Source organism: Artemia sp. Qi Xiang Cuo, chromosome 4, assembly GCF_049724085.1.
Source record: "Artemia sp. Qi Xiang Cuo chromosome 4, ASM4972408v1, whole genome shotgun sequence".
Classification (NCBI taxonomy): domain Eukaryota; kingdom Metazoa; phylum Arthropoda; class Branchiopoda; order Anostraca; family Artemiidae; genus Artemia; species Artemia sp. Qi Xiang Cuo.
Genome location: NC_142797.1, coordinates 36,071,688 through 36,096,262, shown reverse-complemented (window position 1 = coordinate 36,096,262; position 24,575 = coordinate 36,071,688). Strand labels below are relative to the sequence as shown.

General features: G+C 32.8%; 1 protein-coding gene across 1 annotated transcript in view; it reads right to left on the bottom strand.

The window, feature by feature from the left end:
* The window catches only part of LOC148953059 (putative sodium/potassium/calcium exchanger CG1090), a 138,668-nt gene that overhangs the window by 34,643 nt on the left and 79,450 nt on the right, over positions 1-24,575 (bottom strand). Inside the window, exon 6 of the mRNA XM_089088273.1 lies at positions 8,481-8,582. Within this exon, the coding sequence (XP_088944399.1) occupies positions 8,481-8,582 (102 nt within the window). The remainder of the gene's footprint in view (positions 1-8,480; positions 8,583-24,575) is intronic.

Genomic DNA, 24,575 nt, shown 5'->3' with positions numbered 1-24,575 from the left:
CAAATTTTTCATAGAAGATAGAAAAAGTTATACATTGACTTGAATATTCGACATGAAGATAAGGACCATCACTATAATTCTGAGTTTTCTCGAAGAAGTACAAAATGTTCAAGTTCTCTTCTGAATTTTCTTAAAGAAGTGAAAAAAAATAGCTCAATTCTGAATTTTACCAATGAAAATGAAAAAAGCTTCCACTTCAGTTCTTAATTCCTCAAAGACATAAAAAATTCAAAGTTCTCTTCTAATTTTTCCAAGAGAATAAAAAGGCTCCACTTCAGTTCTGGTTTTTTCTCAAAGAGATGAAAAATTTAAAGTTCTTTTCTAATTTTAAATTAAATTTTAGCTCCCTTTGTCATATGGATTTACCCATCAAATTTTTAAATTAGAAAATGAGTGACTCGTTCTATTATTAAAGAGAATCGTTCAAACTCGTTCATCTAACCTTCAAAACAATAGGTTAGGTTAGGTTTAAGTAAATATTAATAAATAAATAGAAACATTTCTACATTTTTAAGTTAGGTTAGGTTAGGTTAACTTATCATGAGTGCTCATGATAAGTTAACCTAACCTTTTCCGGCGAGTATGGTTAGGTTAGGCTAGACTAGATTAAGTTAGGTTAGATTAGGTTAGGTTAGCCTACGTACGCTTCACTTAGGTTAGCTTAGGTTAGGTGAGAGACATGCAAAAAGTTAGGTGTATGATTAGGTTAGGTTAAGTTAGGTTAGGCTAGGTTAGCCTACGTACGCGCGCGTACGTAGGCTAACCTAGCCTAACCTAACTTAATCTAACCTAACCTAATCATACACCTAACTTTTTGTATGTCTCTCACCTAACCTAAGCTAACCTAAGTGAAGCGTACGTAGGCTAACCTAACCTAATCTAACCTAACTTAATCTAGTCTAACCTAGCCTAACCATACTCGCCGGAAAAGGTTAGGTTAACTTATCATGAGCACTCATGATAAGTTAACCTAACCTAAACTAACTTAAACATGTAGAAATGTTTCTATTTATTTATTAATATTTACTTATACCTAACCTAACCTATTGTTTTGAAGGTTAGATGAACAAGTTTGAACGATTGTCTTTAATAATAGAACGAGTCACTCATTTTCTAATTTAAAAATTTGATGGGTAAATCCATGTGACAAAAGGAGTTAAAATTTGATTTAAAATTAGAAAAGATCTTTAAATTTTTCATCTCTTTGAGACAAAAACCAGAACTGAAGTGGAGCCTTTTTATTTTCTTGGAAAAATTAGAAGAGAACTTTGAATGTTTTATGTCTTTGAAAAATTAAGAACTGAAGTGGAAGCTTTTTTCATTTTCATTGGTAAAATTCAGAATTGAGTTAACTTTTTTCACTTCTTTAAGAAAATTCAGAAGAGAACTTGAACATTTTGCACTTCTTCGAGAAAACTCAGAATTATAGTGATGCTCCTTATCTTCATGTCGAAGATTCAAGTCAATGTATAACTTTTTCTATCTTCTATGAAAAATTTGGAACAGAACTTTAATTTTTCATCTCTTTGCAAAAAATCGGTAGTGAACTTAAGAAAATTAGAATTAAAGTGGAACTTTTTATCTTCACTGGAAAATAATCACAATCATAGTATAACTTTTCCTATCTTCTACAGAAAAATTTAGAACTGAACTTTAAATTTTTTATGTCTTTGAGAAATTATGAACTGAAGTGGAAGGTTATTTCATTTTCATTGGTAAAATTCAGAGTTGTGTTAACTTTTTTCTCTTCTTTAATAAAATTCAGAAGAGAACTTGAACAATTTACACTTCTTCGAGAAAACTCAGAATTAAATTGGAGTTCCTTATCTTCATGTTGAATATTCACAATCAATGTATAACTTTTTCTATCTTCTATGAAAAATTTTGAACAGAACTTTAAATTTTTCATCTCTTTGAGAAAAATCAGAACTGAATTTAAGAAAAATTATAAATAAAGTGAAGCTTTTGATCATCATGGAAAACAATCGCAGTGATAGTATTACTTTTTCTATCTTCCATCTAAAAATTTAGAATAGAACTTTAAATTTCATTATTTCTTTGGGGAACTTAAAACTGAAGTGTAAGATTTTTATTTTCTCTGGAGAAATTAGAATTGAAGTGTGTTGTTTGGTAAAGTTCAGAAGAGAACTTGAACTTTTCTTCACTTCGTTGAGAAAATTTTAAATTGAACTAGAACTTTTTATCTTCCGGGAAAATATTCACAAGTATGGTATTACTTTTTCTATCTTCCACCGAAAAATTTAGACTTGAACTTTAAATTTCTTTATGTCTTTGTGAAATAAGGAACTGAAGTGGAAGATTTTTGTTTTCTCTGTTGAAATTAGAATTGAAATGTGTTCTTTGGTAAAATTCAGAAGAGAACTTGAATTCTTCTTCACTTCGTTGAGAAAATTTTAAATTGAACTATAACTTTTTATCTTATGGGAAAATATTCACAAGTATGGTATTGCTTTTTCTATCTTCCACCGAAAAATTTAGAATTGAACTTTAAAATTTTTTATTGGGGAAATTAGAATTGAATTGTGTTCTTTGGTAAAATTCAGAATAGAACTCGAATATTCACGATCAAAGTATAACTTTTCCTATCTTCTTTGTAAAATTTGGAACAGAACTTTAAATTTCTTCATCTCTTTGAGAAAAAAAATCTGAACTGAAGTGGAAATTTTTATATTATTTTGGGAAAATAGATTTGATCAATAACTTATTTCATTTTCATTGAGAAAATTCAGAATCGAAGTTGAACTTTTCTTCTTCCGGGAAAATATTTGGAACAGAACTTTAATTTTTTTTTATCTTTTTGAGAAAGGTCGGAATTGAATTTAAGAAAATTTAGAATTAAAGTGAAACTTTTTATCTTCATGGAAAATAATTACAAACATAGTATAACTTTTCCTATCTTCTACGGAAAAATTTAGAAGTGTCCAACTCAGAAAACCCCGAAATAGTAATTTACATATCCCAAATCATAAGTTTCAGACAACACATACCTATGAACGGCTAAGAAATCTAGCTCAGAAAAGCCGGAAATAGCAAACTACTCATCCCAAATTATTGGTATCGGACAAAAAACACCTATGATGGACTAAGAATCCTAGCTCTTAAAAGTCCAAACAGCAAACTACACATCCCAATTCATAATTTTCTGACAACACACACCTATGAAAGACTATGAAACCTAGCTAATAAAAGCCGGAAATAGCAAATTAACCATTCCCAATCATAGGTTTTAGACAACATTCACCTATGAAAGACTTTAGAAACCTTAGCTCAGAAAAGCCTGAAATAGCAAACTACTCATCCCAAACTCGAAGTTTCAGACAACAAACACCTATGAGTGACTAAGAATCCTAGCTCTGAAAAGTCCAAAAAGCAAACTACACCTCCCAAATTATAATTTTTCTGAAAGCACACACCTATGAAAGGCTAAGAAATCTAGCTCAGAAAAGTCAAAAATAGCACATTAACCATCCCAAATCATAGGTTTCAGTCAACACACACCTATTAAAGGCTAAGAAATCCAGCTAAGAAAAGTAAAAAAATAGCAAACTACACATCCCAAATCATAGGTTTCAGACACCACACACCTACGAAAGACTAATAAATCTGGTTATGAAAAGTAGGAAATAGCAAATTACATATCCCAAATCATAAGTTTCAGTCAACATACACCAACGAAAGGCTAAGAAACCTATCTCAGAAAAGTCAAAAATAGCAAACTACTCATCCCAAACTATTGGTTTCAGACATCATTCACCTACGAAATACTAAGAAACCTTAGCTCAGAAAAGCCTGAAATAGCAAACTACACATCCCAAATCATAATTTTCTGACAACATAGACCTATGAAAGGCTAAGAAACCTAGCTCAGAAAAGTCGAAAATAGCAAACTAAACATCCCAAATCATAGGTTTCAGTCAAAACACACCTACGAAAGTCTAAGAAATCCTTCTCAGAAAAGTCCAAAAAGCAAACCACTCATCCCAAATCATAAGTTTCAGACACCACACACCTATGAAAGACTAAGAAATCCAACTCAGAAAAGCCCGAAATAGTAATTTACATATCCCAAATCATAAGTTTCAGACAACACTCACCTAAGAGATACTAAGAAACCTTAGCTCAGAAAAGTCTGAAATAGCCAACTACTCATCCCAAACTCGAAGTTTCAGACAACAAACACCTATGAGTGACTAAGAATCCTAGCTCTGAAAAGTCCAAAAAGCAAACTACACCTCCCAAATTATAATTTTTCTGAAAGCACACACCTATGAAAGGCTAAGAAATCTAGCTCAGAAAAGTCAAAAATAGCAAATTAACCATCCCAAATCATAGGTTTCAGTCAACACACACCTACGAAAGGCTAAGAAATCCAGCTCTGAAAAGTCAAAAAATAGCAACCCACACATCCCAAATCATAGGTTTCAGACACCACACACCTACGAAATACTAAGAAATCTGGTTATGAAAAGTCGGAAATAGCCAACTACACATCCCAAATCATAAGTTTCAGTCAACAGACACCTACGAAAGGCTAAGAAACCTTAGCTCAGAAAAGCCTGAAATAGCAAACTACACATCCCAAATCATAATTTTCTGACAACACACACCTAAGAAAGGCTAAGAAATCTAGCTCAGAAAAGTCAAAATAGCAATCCACCCATCCCAAATCATAGGTTTCAGACAACACACACCAACGAAAGACTAGGAAATCTATCTCAGAAAAGCCTGAAATAGTAATTTACATATCCCAAATCATAAGTTTCAGACAACACACACCTACGAAATACTAAGAAACCTAGCTCATAAAAGCCTGAAATAGCAAACTATTCATCCCAAACTATAGGTTTCAGACAAGAAACGCTTATGAGAGACTAAGAATCCTAGCTCTGAAAAGTCCAACTAGAAAACTACACATCCCAAATCATAATTTTCTGACAACACATACCTATGAAAGGGTAAGAAATCCAGCTCAGAAAAGTCAAAAATAGCAAACTACTCATCCCAAACTATAGGTTTCAGACAACAAACACCTATGAGGGACTAAGAATCCTAGCTCTGGAAAGTTCAAATAGCAAACTATACATCCCAAATCATAATTTTCTGACATGACACACCTATGAAAGGCTAAGAAACCTAGCTAATAAAAGCCGGAAATAGCAAATTAACCATCCCAAATCATAATTTTCAGTCAACACACACCTACGAAAGGCTAAGAAATCCAGCTCAGAAAAGTCCAAAAGCAAACTACTCATCCCAAACTAAAGGTTTCAGACATCAAACACCTATGAAAGGCTAAGAAATCTAGCTCAGAAAAGTCAAAAATAGTAATTTACATATCCCAAATCATAAGTTTCTGACAACACACAGCTATGAAAGGCTAGGAAGCCTAGCTCAGAAAAGTCAAAAATAGCAAACTACTCATCCCAAACTATAGGTTTCAGACAGCAAACGCCTGTGAGAGACTAAGAATCCTAGCTCTGAAAAGTCCAACTTGTAAACTACACATCCCAAATCATAATTTTCTGACAACACACACCTATGAAAGGGTAAGAAATCCAGCTCAGAAAAGTAAAAAATAGCAAACCATCCATCCCAAATCATAGGTTTCAGACAACACATACCTATGAAAGACTAAGAAATCCAACTCAGAAAAGTCAAAAATAGCAACCCTTACACCCCAAATCATAGGTTTCCGACAACACACATCAATATAAGACGGGGTCGGGGGTGGGCCTTTGTGGGTCTGTGGGACCCTTGTGGGCGGGGTGGTCCTTTGGGAGCTGGGGGTACTTTTGTGAACCGGGGGCTTCCTTCGGGGTTGGGTTAGGGGAATCGGAACCCTTTGGGGTTGAAGTAAAGGACCTCACAACACTTTTCAAATGGAACTTGTGTATTATAACGACTACAGAGCTTCACCCTCAAATTCTCCTCTAAAATCTCTTCAAAAATCATCTTTTAAAATGTCTCTAAGTGTTTTGCCGAAATTATTCCCTAAAATAATAATTTGTTCTGAAAAGATATAATAAAGCCTCAAAAAAATATTAAAATGGAGGCTCTGGAGCTTTTGGGGGGCCGAGGGTCCTTTGGGAGCCGGGGGGCCCTTTGCGGACGGGGGGCTTCCTTCGGGGTTGGGGTGGGGGGATCGGAACCCTTTGGGGTTGTGGTAGGGGACCTCACGACACTGTTAAAATACAACTTGTGTATTATAACGACCACAGAGTTTCACCTTAAATTCTCTTCTAAAATCATCTTTTAAATCATCTTTTAAAATGTCTCTAACTGTTTCGCCGAAATAATTCCATAAAATGGCTAAAACGGCTTCGCCCAAATAATCCCTAAACGTAATTTCAGCGTGTTCCTTTTGTTTGGCATCTCTGCGCTGACACATTTGAAATTACAAAGAAACCCTTTCGCGCGCTAATCACTTCATCGCTAAGATCAAAACATTCGCTCGGAGACAGTTCTCTTTAGAAACAACAAATTAATTCCCCTTTCGTGAATCAATTCTCTTTAGAAACTACAAATTAATTCCCCTTTCATGTCAATCAATCAATCACGACATCATCTGTCATGTGTGATCTAAACTTTGCCCTGGAAACATTCTCTTTGGAAATACATCAAAGACATAAATTAACTTGACGTCATCTGTCAGACATTAATTAACCTTGCCCGGAAACAATTTGATTAATGACTCAATAATCCATGAAAGTGAGAAAGTTCCTGTTTTTCCATTCTCACTGACAAAAGCCATAAAACAGACATAAATGTGAGAAAGTTCCTGTTTTTCCATTCTCACTGACAAAAACCATAAAAACAGACATAAATGTGAGAAAGTTCCTGTTTTTTCATTCTCACTGACAAAAACCATAAAAACATCCATAAATTACTGTTGACATCCATGAAAAACATCAAATAAATTGACCATCGACCTTGGAAAAAAGAGGTCATTGACCCCATTAACCACATGTTCTCTCTAGGGACTCTATGTCCATATTTGGTGTGCAAAAAAGTTGTAGGTGGCAGCACGGGTGGGAAATCGGAGTAGCACCTCCCTCTCTACTCCTACTGGTTACGCCCATGTGTTCAAACTTTCTATGAGAGGTGTTTTTTTTGTAGAGAGAGAGAGAGAATTTATTTATTTAACAAACAAAAACAATACAAAAAAAATACTTGCCAATAAGCTTTATGGCTTTTGCCATAATGATGAATACAGGGAAAATTCAGGTGATTGAAAATTTAAAATCTGACTTATATAAGCTCTCTTCTTACTGTGGAGTCGGTATTTAATTTTGAACAAGTATAATTTACGTTGAAAATATAGTAAAAAAGTACTTTTTCTCGAAGCATTGATAGGCGAACAGTCGAATTTGATGGAGCAGTAGCACTCACTATATCTATGATAGCCCCGGGTAGGAACATAAATTAAATAATAAAAAAACAGTTTTATCAAATGAAAGCAAAACACCACATTAAAACTTCAAATGAACAGAAATTATTCCATGCATGAGAGGGTTGTCACAGGGGCGGATTCACGATTCGTTTAGGGGGGGGGGCAAATAGGTTGATCTGATAAACTTACGTTAGGAGCAAGTTTAATTAACGCAAACTTGCGTTAATTAAGAAAATTAAACTACTTTAAACTAATCTAGGGGGACCGCACCCCCTCTCCCCCTGAATCCGCCACTGGGCTGTCACCTCCTGAATCCCCTGCTCTTGCGCAAAAGTTTTTTTTTTTAATACCTAAAGAACGACCGCTCAACGCCAACGGTAACTGGGATAAAAAGTATTTTTAAAATTATCACAAGAATGGAAGAGTTGATTGAAGTGCATTTTCTTTAACTAAGTTAAGATGTTTCAAATGATAATTGGTTCAAAAAAAAGATTATAGTTTCTATAAGACATAACAGAGTACGATCAATGGTTTATTATAGAAGCATTGTTGACGTTTTCTGTTTTTATAAGAAGCTATACAAGAAACTGAATTAAGTAAATCGTGATTGGAATAAATATAACGAATCAGCAATATTTTTCATATATCCCAAGAACTGTATAAACCTCTAAATCCTTACTTTCACTTCGACTTAAAAGTATAAAACCATAACAACTGTAGATCTTTCATTTTGGGATGGCAACATGAAAAATGTATCGGAATTACATTTTTTTTTTTTTTTCAAAAGCTAAAGGTATTTAAAGCATCGAGAGCAAGGGTCCCTTCGTCTAACGCTTGGAAGATAAAAAAAGAAAGAAAAAAAACTAGATTTAACAGAATTATAAATCTTTGAATGTTCATATAAGGTGCTCGACGCTCCTAAGAATGCTTATCAAAAATACATAAAGTTCATAGGTAACCATAGGTAAACGTACAACTGTGAAAAAGTACATAGGTAAACCTTTAGCTGGAATTATTACTACAACTCAGATTAAATAAAATTATAGAAATCGATTTTAAGCAATCTCACCATCCCTAGCAACAGCAAGACTGGAAAGAATATCCGGAATACTGGCTCCAGCAGCAACAAACGTGAGGCCCATCACAGTATCTGGAATTCCAAGCGTGAATCCTGAAGAGAAAATCATTAGGTTAGTTCTCTTGCGGAAATGTTCCTCAGAGATGAAGGATGTTTCTAATGCATTTGTATTAAAGAAGATTCATCAATATACCAACACGGGTTAGTGGGACCGTTCGGATTTAAATAAAATTTAATAAGCTTGGTTTAATTTATGTTGTAAATAAATACAAAACAACCACCTTGGTCAAAGAGAAAATAATTAAACACTTTAATATCACATTTCTCCTGTAAAAACAAAACTTGTATTCTTTTAAACTAGTCAATGTTCTATAAAGTATTTTGTGTGTGATATAATCTTGGTTTCAAAGGTTTTTTGAAGAAATTATTATTCATAAAAGAAGTGACAATTCAATGTTATAAAATTATTTACAATTTATACTGAAAGTATCTCTTCAAGCAACACATGATTTATTTGTGCCATCCTGTTTCCTGGTGATTTAAATTCGAATCAGAATTCTCCCAAAATTCTGCAACCATTAGATCGATGCAATTACATTAAAAAAAAAAAAAAAAAAATCAAAAAATAACAAACATCAACACCCAACCAAAAAAAAAATTAACAAAAACATAAAGTAAATACGCAACTGTGACATAAAACATACAAAATTTCACATTTTCGTAGCTAGGAGCAAAAAAATTCCGCTAGGGGGCTCTTAAAGTACCAAGGACAATAAAAATGAAATCTGATTTTTTTTTTTTTTTAAATTGATTAAGCTGAAATTTACACAACGATATATGTGTTAAAATTGGGAAAACCCGAGATATTATTTCTAATTAAAACGACCTTCATATGCAGCTATGTATTTTTAACGCTTAGCGGGCACTATGTTTGAAAATAAGAAACACGTGTAAAAAATCAGCAGAAAATAAGCGAAAAAAAAATACTGTCATGGAGCTATAGAAAGTTAAACTTTTCCGATTGCTGTAGCAAAAGGTAAACACTATCATTAACTGGGAGTAAGTTGGATAAAGAAAAACTTACAAGAATATATGCCTTACATCTTGTCAACCAATAGAAAGATAAGTGCTAAACTGGGGGGCCATAACCCTGTTTGGCCCCGTCCATTGATATTATAAAAAGAAATTGGATCCAATCGATACTGCATAAATAGGAAATAACATTTGATTAGCAAAATAGAAATCAAAATATTGTCGATATCTGAATTTTTTACAAGCAAAAACCGTTTTTAAATTTTCCGAGTTAGTTTGAGATTTTTTTTGACGTACCAGTGTGAAAACAATGCTGAAAGTTTTCAAAAGGCTTGTAATCTCCATAATTTTGTGTTAATCAAAAGAACAATTTTAGAAACTCCGATTTTCAGGTAAAGAATAGGCTAAGATGGAGCCATGGAGAAAAACTGTTTTCCTTTTGACGTTCTTTGAACTTGTAGAAAACCAAAATTTAATGGCGCAATTCCCATCAAGATCGAATCATTGTAGGGGATGCTTTTCCTATTATTCTAGAATGGTACAAAATCGACTATGTTAGTAAATTTAAATTGGCAAGTTTAAACTTGATAAATTTTACAAGTTTGAAATCAACAAAAAATGGAGATTCTTTCATGCATGTTTTACTTTGTAACAAAACTCTAGTTTTTCCCATTCAAAAAAATTGCTCTGTACTAGCGGCTCGGTACCACAAACTATCTGGTACAATTTTACGTCGAAAAAATGGGTTGTTTAAGTTTATGTAGGGGGTAATATCGGAAATATATCAAAACGACTGGGTAGAGGTAAAATGTAATCAGAAGACGGGGATTCATAAGGTAAAAAAAGCGCGATGAAAATATACAAAGAGAATAAAAAAACACATAAGAAAAACTTGAAATGAAGTATAATTGCAATTAAGAAGATATAAAGTTTGCGTTAAACACTAAGTAAATCCTTTTTATAAGTGTTACAAACTAGAAACTAAAACCAGGTCCTGTTAATATGGAATTTCAAAATATAATATAGAGCTAGGATTAGCTTCAAAATTTAACACTCCAATGAAGCTTTACTGTCATATTGAAGGGAAAATAAACATGACGAGAAACCTTATCTGACATTTTTTTTTTGTTTCATTTGAAAGAATCTATGATGAAATTATGATGAAAATATACAGTAAACCCATTCTTTGATTAAAGTTTTTTTTTCTGAAAGGATGCGTGAGGATGAAGGAATATATGTCAGATGAGTGGGAACAACCCTGTATGCATTTACATCCTAGGTTGCACTCCTCGAGCCAGGGAGTTAGTCATCCTGCTTGCCTGCATGGCCATTCTCATCGTCTCAGCCTTGAGCCTTGAGGTGGTTGAATAGTAGTAATGGCTTATTGAATTCTACGGTCCTGTCATTTCTAATCGACGAATTGTCAAATGATGTTGTCAATTTTTTGATTGTCCAACTGTTGTTATCCCTATTGTCTCATTATATAAATTAATTAAAAAAATTCCTCCACAAAATAAATTTTTCTAAGAAAAGTAAAGAGCTCCATTTAGCCAAAAATGAGCAGAAATATAGTTAACTAATGCTCCAAGCGTATACCTAGCACAAACCACTATCAATAAGTAAATGAAACTCAAAACGAACAGAAATTATAATAAGTAGCAGAGTCAAACTCAGAATGAATAATAATTAACATAAGTAGGGCTGATAACCCCCATGCCTCCTCAAGACCGGAACATAAGTTGCGCTTTACTGAAAAAAAACATAACCGTGAATTGTCAGTTTAAGTGACATATGCTGATATTTATTCCTTAAAGTTTTGATAATATTTTATTTATGAAAGTAAAAATTGAAAGCATTTAAAACTTATTTTGTTTTCAATAAATTGCAAATTATGTTCTGGTCTTGAGAAGGCATGGGGTTCATCAGTCCTGCTCATGTCTATTTCTGTTTCTGGAATTTTGATTAGATGTGTTTTGGGAATTGATTGGCTGGGGGGGGGGTTGTTGCTCCATTCACTTTTGACTATTAAAAAGGGCAGTAGCCCTTGCAATTTCAATTCGAATGAGCCGTTTTCGAAGTTTCTACGACAACAATCTCAAATTTTCTATCAGATACATTTTGGAAAACACGAGGTGTAATTGGAGGGGGTTATCCACCCTCCGATCACTCTGAATCTTACAAAAGGCACTAGAACTTCTGATAAACAGTCCAATGAGCCCCCTCCAAGGTTTACACGATCATCCTTTCTATATAAACCTTATATGCCCCAAGGGCATAACTTACAACCCTTGTCCTGAGGGCTGTGGTAGGGGGAGGGATTGTCATCCTCAAAGACATACTTTCCAGACCTTTTAACTACTTTGAACAAAATGGCTATCTCAAAAATTTCGATTGGAGTTGTTTGGGGAAATAGTAGGCGTGGAAGGGGATAGTTGCCCTCCAATCACTTTTAACTATTAAATAAGACACTAGCCCTTTCAATTTTCAATCAAATGAGCCCTTTTTGAAGTTTCTATGACATATCTTTCGATAAGAAATGCCCTGTTCTAAGACAAAAAGAAATAAATGAATATATAATACATTGTGCCAACATCACTCTTCACTTTGGCAGCGCTATGCCGCTGCCTATGACCGCAACTTTCGCTACTGATGCTTTCAATATTTTTTCACTATGCAAGTAGCATTGTCTTACTAACTGATGTTAGCAATATCGTCTCATTATGCAAATAACTAGCTTTCTCTTTGCGCACACTTGATATTATCATTAGACATTGTGCTAGTACCTGGAATCGTGGTGTTTTATTTAAAATTTGAATAAAGGAAAAGATTTACGCAATCTCATGATACTCTTTACTTCTCTGGTTCTTAAGCAATCTTGTGATACTTTTCCCTTTTCTGGTTCTTAGAAAACCTCTTGATACTCTTCACTTTTCCGGTTCTTAAACAATCTTGTAATACTCTTCACTTTTCCGGTTCAATCCGGTTCGATGACCAATCTTAAAGGTATAAAAATTGGTATTTTATTTACATGTTGGAACTGTTACCTATTTAAAAATAATGTAGCAACAGACAATGACATTGCAGGTAAAATAAAAAAGGGCACTAGCATATAATATCTCTAACAAATATAACGACGAATCTGCTAAAAACAAAGCACCTGCGAAAGTTAACACTGTTATTGATGCTGTACCAAAACATGGAGTCATTGAATCCAATAATACCATTGATGAAACGCACGATGAACTTGTAAATAAAGCTGCAATAAAGATTGTGTATGGTCCAAAATCAAATAATGAATATTGTACTGATTACGAAGCAAGAGAAGAGAATATCTACCATGTCAGGAGAAGACATGATGAATTATTTTGTGAAACTGATTCTAAACATACGAAGTTGTTCAACGATATTAATAACAATTAATATTATATTTGACATTATTTCATTAAAAAATGTACGTTTATGTTATTTTATTATGATTCTTTAATTTTTAGGATATCAAAGAAGAATTGCCTTTTAAGAAATTATTACTATTGTTAGATTGTTTAAAAAAAGTAGGTTTCAATCTTGACAAATAAAGTACATTCATGTCTCAATTGGTATTGTATTTCTGAAAAGTATTTTTCGAGCAACTTGTGGACCAAGGAGAATTTCAGGCGAATACACTTAAAATATATCTAGTGTTAGATCGTTTTACAAAAATTAGGTTTCAGTCTTAATAAAGTACTTTCATGTCCCAAGTGGCATCTAAAAAGTATAATTTGAGTTAATTGTGAAAAATTAACATTTCTGACGCATACAATTAAAATATATGATATTTTATTACTATTGTTAGATCATTTTAAGAAGTCTAGGTTTCATTCTTGAAAAACAAAGTTTTCTTTTATTTCACCTGACATCTTATGGTTAAAAAGTAAATTTAGAGAATTTCAGACGCATACTCTACAAATATATCTGATTTTATTGCTATAGTTCGATCGTTTTAAGATTGTTAGGTTTCAATTTTGAGAAATAAAGTGCTTCCATGTCTTAGGTGGCATCTTATGGGTATGAAGAATATTTCGACTAACTTGTAACCATCAACATTTCACAACAATAAATTAAAATATATCTGATTGTATTACTATTGTTAGATTGTTTTAAGAAACATACGTTTCGATTTTGAGGAATAAAGAACTTTCATGTCTCAAGTGGCATCTTATGGGTAAAAAGCATATTAAATTAAGTTGAGGATCATAGACACTTCAGACACATACACTTAAAATATATCAGATTTTATTATTATTGTTAGAACATTTAAAAAAAGCTAGATTTCAATCTTGAGAATTAAAGTATTTTCATGTCTCAACTGGCATCGTATGACTAATAAGTATATTTCGAGTAACTTGTGGACCATGGTCATTTCAGAGACAAAAACTTAAAACAGGTCTGATTTTATTTTTATTGTTAGATCGTTTTAAGAAACTTAGGTTCCAGTCTTAAGTAATAAAGTACATTCATTTCTCAACTAGCACCTTATAGCTAAAAAGTATATTTATTTTAAGTAACTTGTGAAACATTGAAGTTTCCGTCGCATACACTTGAAATATATCTGATTTTGTTGCTATTGTTAAATCGTTTCTTTAAAAAAAAGTCAAGTTCTCGTTTTCGGAAATAAAATATTTTCATGTTCCAGCTGGTATCTTATGACTAAAAAATATATTTTTAGTAACTTGTGGACCATGTGAATTTCAGAGCCATAAACTGAAGATATATCTGATATTATTACTATTGTTCGATCGTCTTAAGAAAATTAGGTTTCAATCTTAAGAAATAGAGTGCTTTCATTCTTAAAGTGGCATCCAATTGCTAAATTCTAGATTTTGGGTAATTTGTAGACCATTGATATTTAAAACACATATACAAGAAATACATCTGATTTTATTAATATTGCTAGATCTATTTAGGAAGCTTAAGTTTAAATCCTCAGAAATAAAGTACTTTCACGTCTCAATTAGGAGTTTTTGGTTAAAAGGTACATTTTGAGTAACTTACGGACACATTTGAAAATTCAGACAAGTACACTTAAAATACATCTGATTTTATTATTACTATTATTGGATTGTTCTAAGAAAATTAGATTTCAATCTTGAGAAATAAAGAACATCCATATCTCAACAGGCGGCTTATGGCTAAAAATTATATTCCGAGTAACTAGGAGCCCATGGGCAATTAAAATGCAAAAGATGAAATTTATCTGATTTTATTACAATTGTGACGTAGTTCTTAGAAACCAAGGTTTCATTCTTGTGTTACAAAGTACTTTCATGTCTCAAGTGGCATTTATGAGTAAAAGTATATTTTAAGTAGCTTGTCGACAGTAGGCATTTCAGACTCATACACTTAAAATATATCTGACTGTACTACTAGTGGTGGTTCGTTTTAAGAAACTTAGGTTTCAATCTTGAAAAAAAAAGAACTTTCATATCTCAACTGGCGTCTTATGACTAAAAATTATATTTCGAGAAACATATGGACCATATGAGTTTCAAAAACAAAAGGTGTAATATTTATCTGAATCCATTACTATTGTCAGATTGTTTAACAAATTTAGGTTTCAGCTGTTGGGAAATAAAGGACTTTTATGTCTCAACTGGCATCTCATAGGTAAAAAATAGACTTAGAGTATTTCAGACATATAAGCTAAAAATGGATCTGATTTTATTACTATTATTAGATCGTTTTAATAAACTTAGGGTTCTATCTTGAGAAATAAAGTACTTTAATAACTTGTGGACCATGGGCATTTCACACGAATACACTTATAATTTATTTTATTTTAAACTATTGTTGCATCGTTGAGTAGCATTTCATGGGTAAAAAGTTTATTTATAGTGACTTATGGACAATTGACACTTCAGACGCATGCACTTAAAATATATCTGATTTTACTGCTATTGTTAGATCATTTAAAGAAATCAGGTTTCTATCCTTAGAAATAACGTACTTTCAGATCTCACGTGGCATCTCATTGGAACGAAGAATGTTTGTAGTAACTTATGGACCAAGGGCATTTAAGACGCATGCACCTAAAATATATCTGATTTTATTACTAGTGTTTGATAATTTTAAGAATTTAGTTTTTAATCATGAGAGATAAAGTACTTTCATGTCTCAAGTAGCATCTTATGGCTAAAAAGTGCATTTCGAGTGTTTTGTGGACTATCAAGATTTCAGAAGCATACACTTACAATACATTTGATTTTATTACTATTGTTAATTGGTTTTAAGAAACGTAGGCTCCAATGTTACGAAGTAAAGTGCTTTCGTATCTCAACTAGCATCTTATGGCTAAAAAGTATATGTCTATTAAGGGTAACTTGTGGACCATTGACATTTGAGACGCACACACTTAAAATATATCTGATTTTATTACTTTTGTTAGATCATTTTAAGAAACTTCGGTTTCGTTCTTGTGAAATAAAGTACTTTCATATTTCAACTGAAGCCTTATGGCTAAAAAGTATATTGAGAGACGAAAAAACTTTGTTCCTCAAGACAGAAAGCTAAGTTTCTTATAACGATCATTTGTAATAAAATCATATGTATTTTTAGTTTATGCGTCTGAATTTACCATGGTCCACATATTATCCGAAATATATTTTATAGCCATAAGATACTGGTTGAGACATAAAAGCTCTTTATGTCTCATGATAGAAACTTAACTGTTTTTAAAATGATCTAACAATAACAGAAAAATCTGAAAAATTTTATGCGTATGCATCTGAAATGTCAATGGTCCCACAAGTTACTCAAAATATACTTTTTAGCCACGAGATGCCACTTGAGACATGAATTTCTTATTTCTAAAGATTGAAACCTCTTATTTTGAAAGCGATCTAACAATAGTAATAAAATCAGATAGTTTTTCAATGTATGCGTGTGAAATACAGATGGTCCACAAGTTACTAAAAATATCCTTTTTCACCATAAGATGCCAGTTGAGACCTGAAAGTACTATTTTCTCAACATTGAAACCAAAGTTTTGTTAATGATCTAAAAATACCAACAAAATCAGATATATCTTAAGTGTATGGGTCTGAAATGTCAATGGTCGACAAGCTACTCGAAATATGCATATAATTGTTAGCCATAAAATAAAAGTTGAGATATGAGAGTATTTTATTTCTCAAGATTGAAAACCTAAATTTATTATTTGAAATATACCTTTTAGCCATAATACGTCACTTAAGAGATACAAGTACTTTATTTCTAAAGAAATGAAACCTAATTTTCTTAAAACGAACTAACAACAGGAATCAGATTTATTTCCAATTTTTGCGTCTGAAATGCGTATGGTCCACAAGTTAATCGAAATATACTTTTTATCCATAAGATGCTTATTGAGACACAAAATTGCTTTATTTCTGAAAATTAAAACGTAGCTTTTTTAAATGGTCTAAAAATAGTGATATAATCAGATATATTTCAATGTGTGCGTCCAACATGTGAATGGTCCAAAAGTTACTTGAGATATACATTTTAGTCCAAGCTGCCACTTGAGAAATGAAATTACTTTCCTTCTCGAGATTGAAACCTCAGCTTATGAAAACGATCTAACACTATTAAGAAAATCAGATATATTTTAAGTTTATGCGGGCGAAATGCCCAAGGTCCAAGAGTTACTCAAATTATACTTTCTAGCCATAAGATGACAGTTGAGATATGAGATTACTTTATTTCTAAAGACTGAAACCTAATTTTCTTAAAACGATCTAGCAATAGTAATAAAAAATTAATTTTAAGTGTATGCAACTAATATGTTAATGGTCCACAAGTTACTTGAAATATACTTTTTAGGCAATGAAACTACTTTATTTCTCAAGATTTGATTCTAAGCTTCTTAGAACGCTCTAACAACAGTAATAAAATCATATATATTTTAAGCATATGCTTCTCAAATGCCCAGGGCTTACAAGTTATTAGAAATACACTTTTTACCCATTAAGTGCAGCCTAAGAAGTGAAATTAATTTATTTCACAAGAATGAAACTTCTTAAATGAAGTTTCTCAATACGGTGTAACAATAGCAATAAAATCAGATTTAATTTAACTGTGTGCACTTGAAATGACCTTGGTCCACAAGCTATTAGAAACATACATTTTAGCCATAATTTGACAGTTGAGATATGAAAATATTTTATTTCTTAAAACTGAAACCTAAGTTTCTTAAAACGATCTAACAATAACATTGAAATTAGATGCATTTTAAGGGAATCCGCCTTAAATGTCAATGGTCCACAAGCTACATGAAATTTACAGTTTAGGCAATGAAACTGCTTTATATCTCAAGATTGGAACCTAAGTTGCCTGAAACGATCGAACACTAGTAATAAAATCGGGTGTATTTTAAGTTTATGTGTCTGAAATGATCTTGGTCCACAAGTTATTTGAAATATACTTTTTACCCATAAGTTTTCACTTGATACGTGAAAGTACTTTCACAAGATTGAAACCTAAGTTTTTCGTAAACAATCTAACAATAGTAATAATATCAAACGTATTTTATGTGTATGCGTCAGGGATATCCAGGGTTCAAAAGTTTCTTGAAATATACTTTTTCCCTATAAGATGCCACATGAGACATGAAAGTACTTATTTCTCAAAATTGAAACCGAACATTTTTGAAAATGATCTAACAATAGAAATAAAATCATATATATTTTAGGTGTATGCGGCTGAAATTGTACGTGTATGCGTCTGAAAGTGTACGTATATTTTAAGTGTATGCGTCTTTAGTCATAGTATGCCAGTTGAGATATGAAATTACTATATTTCTCAAGATTGAAACCAAAGTTTTCTAAAGTGATCAAACATTAGTAGTAAAATCAGATATATTGCTAGTGCTTGCCTCTGAAATGTCAAAGGTCCACAGATTACTTGAAATATACTTTTTATTCATAAGATGTCACTTGAAAAATAAAAGTTCTGTATTTCTCAAGATTGAAACCTAATATTTTTATAACAATCTAACAATAGTAATAAAATCAGACACATTTTAAGTGCTTGCGTCCAAAATTTCAACGGTCCACAAGTTACCCGAAATATGTAATTTAGCCATAAGCTGTCACTTCAAATATGAAGGTACTTTATTTCTCAAGATTGAAACCCCCGTTTCAAAAAAAAAGATCTAACATTGTTAATAAAAATCAGATATACTTAAAGTGTATGTGTCTGAAATGCCCATAGTCAACAAATTACTTGAAATACACTTTTTCACCATAATCTGAATGTTGAGTTATGAAAGTACTTTGTTTCTAAAGAATGAAATCTAATTTTTTTTAAAACAATCCAACTACTACTATCTAACTACTACTACTACTACTACTGACTTTCCACCGGAGCACCAGCACTTCTTGGGCCATGACAGCAACGCACAATTCTCCTTCATCCTAAAGAATTCAAAGCTTCCCTCTTTCCACCTGCCCAGGAAATTTCCATTTACCTACAATATTTCTTTGTGACATCATCTTACCCCAACCGCAGTGGCCTGCTTATCGTTTAGTCCTAGACGGTTGGCTGAAAAAGACAATATTCGGCAATCTGTCATTTTTCATCCACAGAACCTGCTCTAGCCATCGCAACTTTTCTCTCATTATAGCCCTAGAAAGTGGGATTGAAACCCATTTTTCGTACAGCCTACTTTTTAAAATACGGTCAGTTTAGCCGAGTACCCAAAACAGTCCATAGGTAATTTCTCTGGAAAGAATCTAGCAAATTTTCTTCCGTATTTTGGAGTTCCTATGTTTCAGAACCATATTTGACCACACTCATCACTGTAGCTGCCAATATCCAAATCTTGGTTCGTAGACTTATCTTAAAATTCTTCTAAACTTTTTTTCAAATGTGGAAAAACACCCTGAGTCTTGGCTGTTCTACTTTTAGCATCTTCACCGCTCCAACCATCATTACTAATAACACTATCAATGTATGTGGAGCTGTCCGCCTGATCGATCTCTTCTTACCCAACGTCACCTTTTCATCTTCACGTTACCCTAGCCTTAGCGACTTATTCTTATTAACATTAATTTTCAAACCTATTCTAGCACTCTTAATCCGAAAAACCTCTGAAACATCATTATTCTTACACTTTCATCCAGGATTCTTAAATCATTAGCATAATCTAAGTCCAGGAAAATTTTCTTCCCCATTTGATTCCGTGTTCTGCTATTGCATTTCTTGTGCTCCTTAAGACAAAGTCCATCAAAATGATCCACATAAAGGGGGGTTGAAGAGAACCCTGCTTAACTCCTCATTTAATGCAGGACTAGCTGCTAACTTCACTTCCAACCTTAGCCGGAGCAGTTTTATTCTTGTAAATAGCACTAATCACTTTAATGTAATTTTTTGGTATACCATACCATGAATAAAACCTTTCCTAAAGCTCTTTCAACAATAGAATTGAACGCTTGCTCATAATCTATAAAACCAAGAACTAAAAGTGTTCGATAACTCAAGCACTTCTAATTTATTAACCTAAGAGTGAAAATTTTGTCCACACATCCTCTACCCATTATAAAACCGCATTGTTACTCTCTTAAAACTTTTTCTAGAGCATCTTTCAGTCTAAAAAGTATCATATTACTAAGTAATTTTCTATCTACAGAGACAAGGCTAATGCCGCTATAATTTCCATATTCACCTTTCTTAAGTGACATAATTAAGATTTTCCTAAAATTCTTCAAATATCATATTTATAATCTTCAGTAACTTATTTCTAACCAGAGCAACCATATTCAAGAATCTCATTTACCACAGTATCAGCACCTGGGTCCTTATTATTTTTAATCCTTTTTTTACTGTCGCTAATTCTTCCTCACAAAACAGATCTTCCTTTACATCCAAGGTATCACAAACCTTTTCATTTTCCTCTATATCTTTTCCTGTAACTCTATTCCTGTTTTAGCACTTTCTCAAAATATGCTGTCCATCTCTCTTTAACTCTTTCTTTAACTCTAATTGAAGCCCGTTCCTATCTTTAACTGGAACTAGTCCAGATTGACGAATCCTTTTCAATTTATTATTGCATGGTCTCCACTTACCACCTCCTTAGTGCATGTTTTAATGCTTTCTCCACTTTCTTTACATTACTTTTTTTCAAACGATAAATCACTCAGCTATTCCTTGTACGGGTTACTTCTCTTTTCTATTAAATATGAAGCATTTTCACCAATATTCTTAGCTGCGTTCCTAACTTTCTTTCCTGAGACACCAAAATCAACTTCAAAAATTATTTTTCTAAGCTTATTCCACCAAAATTCTACATTGTTAAATTTTAAACACTCTGGTTAAGCATTCAACTGTTCCTGGAAAGTTTCTCTCAAACTCTTATCCTGGAATCTATCAACGTCTTAACTTCCAAGAAAGTAGTTACCCTTCCAAAATTTCAGATATAAATTAAACCTAGACACAACTAGATGGTGATCTTTACTTATAACCTCAATAGCAGCACTCCTATATACCCTAGTATATTGTATTGATCCTGGCAGTCTTTAGTTTACAATAATATAATTAATAAGGTTAACTGTCTTAACATCATGTGAATATTATTAAAGAGTTTAGAATCCATTCCATAAGATAATTCATCATACCCTCTCTTGACAGAGCAGTTATTCTCTTCTTTTTCTTCGTAACCCGTGCAACATTCATTATTCCATTTTGGATCATACACAATTTTTATTGCAGTTTTACCTACAAGCTCACTATTCATTTTATCTAGTATTAATGGGTCCAATGACTACATCTGTTGTTACACCACCAGTATAACTATTTACATTCGCAGGCAGTTTACTTCTTATCAACTCGTCTCTATATTCGTTAGAGATATTATCTGCCAATGCCCTTTTTATTTTACCTGCGATTTCATTGTCTATTACTACATTATTTTTCCATAGACAACAGCTCCGACAAATAGATAAAATACCAATGTTTTGTACCTCGGATTGAATCGTAAAAGTGGAGGATATCACGAGATTGCGTAAGGACCTGAGAAATGAAGAGCATCCCGAGATTGCGTAAAAATAGGAAAAGTGAAGAGTGTCATGAGATTGCTTAGATCTTCTCCTTTATGCAAATTCCAAATAAAATGAAACAATTCCAAGTTCAATGTCTAATTATTTCAATGTCTAATGAAAATATCAATTATGGACGTAGCTAAAGTTATCTATTTGAGATAAATAGTTAACATAAGTTAACATATGTTAACAAAGTTAACATATTGAGACGATATTGATGCCATGAATTAGCGAAAGATAGCTATTTGCTCAATGGTATGATATTGATAATATCAGTTAGTGAGACTTAGCTATTTACATAATCAGACGATATTGATAACATAAATTAGACAATGAAAAAGTTGGCAAAATCAATAGACAACACAGCAATCAATAGTGACAGGATCATAAACTTCAGTAAGCCATTACTACTTTTAATATTAATAGTAACCGGATTCAGATTCAACATCACTAATTTCATTTATCCTCCTAAACAGGTATATAATTTAGGGTAATAAAGTCTTGATAGTTATATTATCCGATTATATATGTATATATAGGGAAGGTGATCCATGCTGGGACTAGGTGTATAGTGAGCCATTGACCTTAAATGCAACCTATTCAGGTGGAAACAAGTTGCCTGATCCATGCGATATTGCTTACAGATTGGTTGACTTCCTTATCCTGTTTTGAAGATAATTTGCAACCTTGGTTTTTTGCTAGCTATTTTTAAAGTTTTGGCTACGCCCTAGAAAAAATATTTTGTGCCCATACTTTTTCATTAATCTCTATTTCAATCGACCTTAGAAATATTTTTGTTGGCTTCTTAGAATCCTTGATGATCTAATATTGTAAGTAGCGCCATTGTTTCTTTCTATCTCATCAGATTTTGGTTTTGGTAGCTAGAGGGAGGGTGGTGCATACCGCGCCAGTGTAAGGTGGTACATAGTGAGTCACCGAATCACTCTGTACCATAGCAGTATTTACTCTCTAAAAATATATTGTTACCTTCTGTACATGACAAAATACTCAGAAAAAGGGTAAGAAAATAAGAAAAACAAACAGAAGTACGCCTACAAAAATTACCCACGTCTAAAAACAATTTAGACTTTTAAGCCAGTCCCAGTCCCTATGATCAGCCATTCTCAAAATAGGGTTGACAGACATGATAATTTGAAGACCTGGACATCCTGATGACCTATGATATAAGTCAGAAAATAGTTGGCATTAAAACGATTGGAACAGTTGCTGCGAGTGGAAATTTCTTAACCCTTTATGTTATCTTTCCAAGAAAGAACTTCCATCCCACCATGTTAAATAAGAGTCCACATGGGTCAGCTGCCGGAGCAAACACGTCTGGGTGAATATCACAAAAGCTGTTCTGCGAGTACTTGCACCATTTACTTGAAGCATTAGTGTGCCTCACCTGAGCGAAAAAAGTTAGTGATCCTCGATAATCAAGAAGCACATATTTTGGTAAACGCTCTGAACATAGCAAAGGGAAATGGCATTGTCCTTCCTACCATTCCTCTTCATAGTAGCCATAGGCTACAACTACTAGACGTCACTGTTATTTTTTTCTATTCAAAGCTTACTACAACAGAATGATGGATAATTGGATGCTGAGTAATCCCGGAAAAACGGTTACCATGTAAAACATAGCAGGATTGGTTGGTATATTCTTCCCACGTGCATTCATCCCTTCCAATATCCAGAGTGGATTTGCCAAATCTTGTAAATGGCATTTCATCCCTGGTGTCCTTACTGAGGGAGATTTTTTTTCCTTGTATGTAAGTAACGGACCAAGCATGTTGCTACGAGCTTCAGAAAATTCGTTAAGAGCCTTTGGAAAAAAGAATTCAAGTGAGTGACGTTATATTTATTAGCACATTTCAAGAGCACAAATACAACATTTCCACTTCAGGAGTGATCGTTTTTACTATCTTTGACGCATGCAGTATAAAAAGCAACATAGTTAAATATAAAATTCCCAGTGGCGTGAGTCAAATGAAAGTGAAGAAAAATCTTTGAAAGATTCGATAATTTGTTTGATCTGGCACGATAAGTTTAAAAAATAGTAACTGTAAAAAAAAATCCTTAAGACCATTTAAACATTGGAACATTTTGTTAGTCTAGCACGTTTATGTTAGAAAATTAAGCCAGGTTAAATTTATCTAAGTACATAATACTCTCTGTGTCTTAGCAAGGATTCCCTATTTTTGTTTCGTTAATCTTATATAATAAGCCAAAAAAGTCCATTGGACGAGCCAAAAAAAGCAAATTTACAATTATTAAAATGAGTATGTCCCATCAATGTTTTGTCATTGCAGTAGCTTTAAGAACCAGAGGGAATTATTTCAGACATATGGTGCTAGCACTGCTGCTACAAACTTCTTGACTTTATTAGCTACTTGATGCCATAGCAACACTGTAATTCGATAATTAATAAAAACAAAGTTACATATGACTACATCACAAAAAATGGAACCCCAAGATGATTTGGTGACGAAAGAACAGTCCAAGGGCATAAATACGTCATTTCCCGCCATGGAGTGGCTGTATCGTTTCTAGAATCTATGACGCATGCAAAATTGCACAAGAAACATAGCTAAAAATATAATACCATGTATAATGAGTCGAACGGAGGTAGAGAAAAAAGATATTTGCACTTAGAAGATTCGTTTTGCCTAAAGCCTTTGAATACTCGATCAGTTAATCTCGCAAAATAACTTTGAAAAAATGGCAATTACAAAAAGTTCCTTATGACCCTTTAGCTATTCGAATATTTTATTAATGTTAGAAAAATGAAGCCAGATTAAATTTAGCTAACTATAAAATACCACTTGTTTCACTGCAAGGATTCCCTATTGTGTATCGTTTGTACTATATAACTAGTAAAACATTGTCTATAGGACGACACAAAAAACGCAAATTTACAATTATTAAAAACTATAACACACTGGAACCAGAATGAACTTTTAATCAAACATGACAAGATCAAGCATAACACCCGAAATATTTGAGT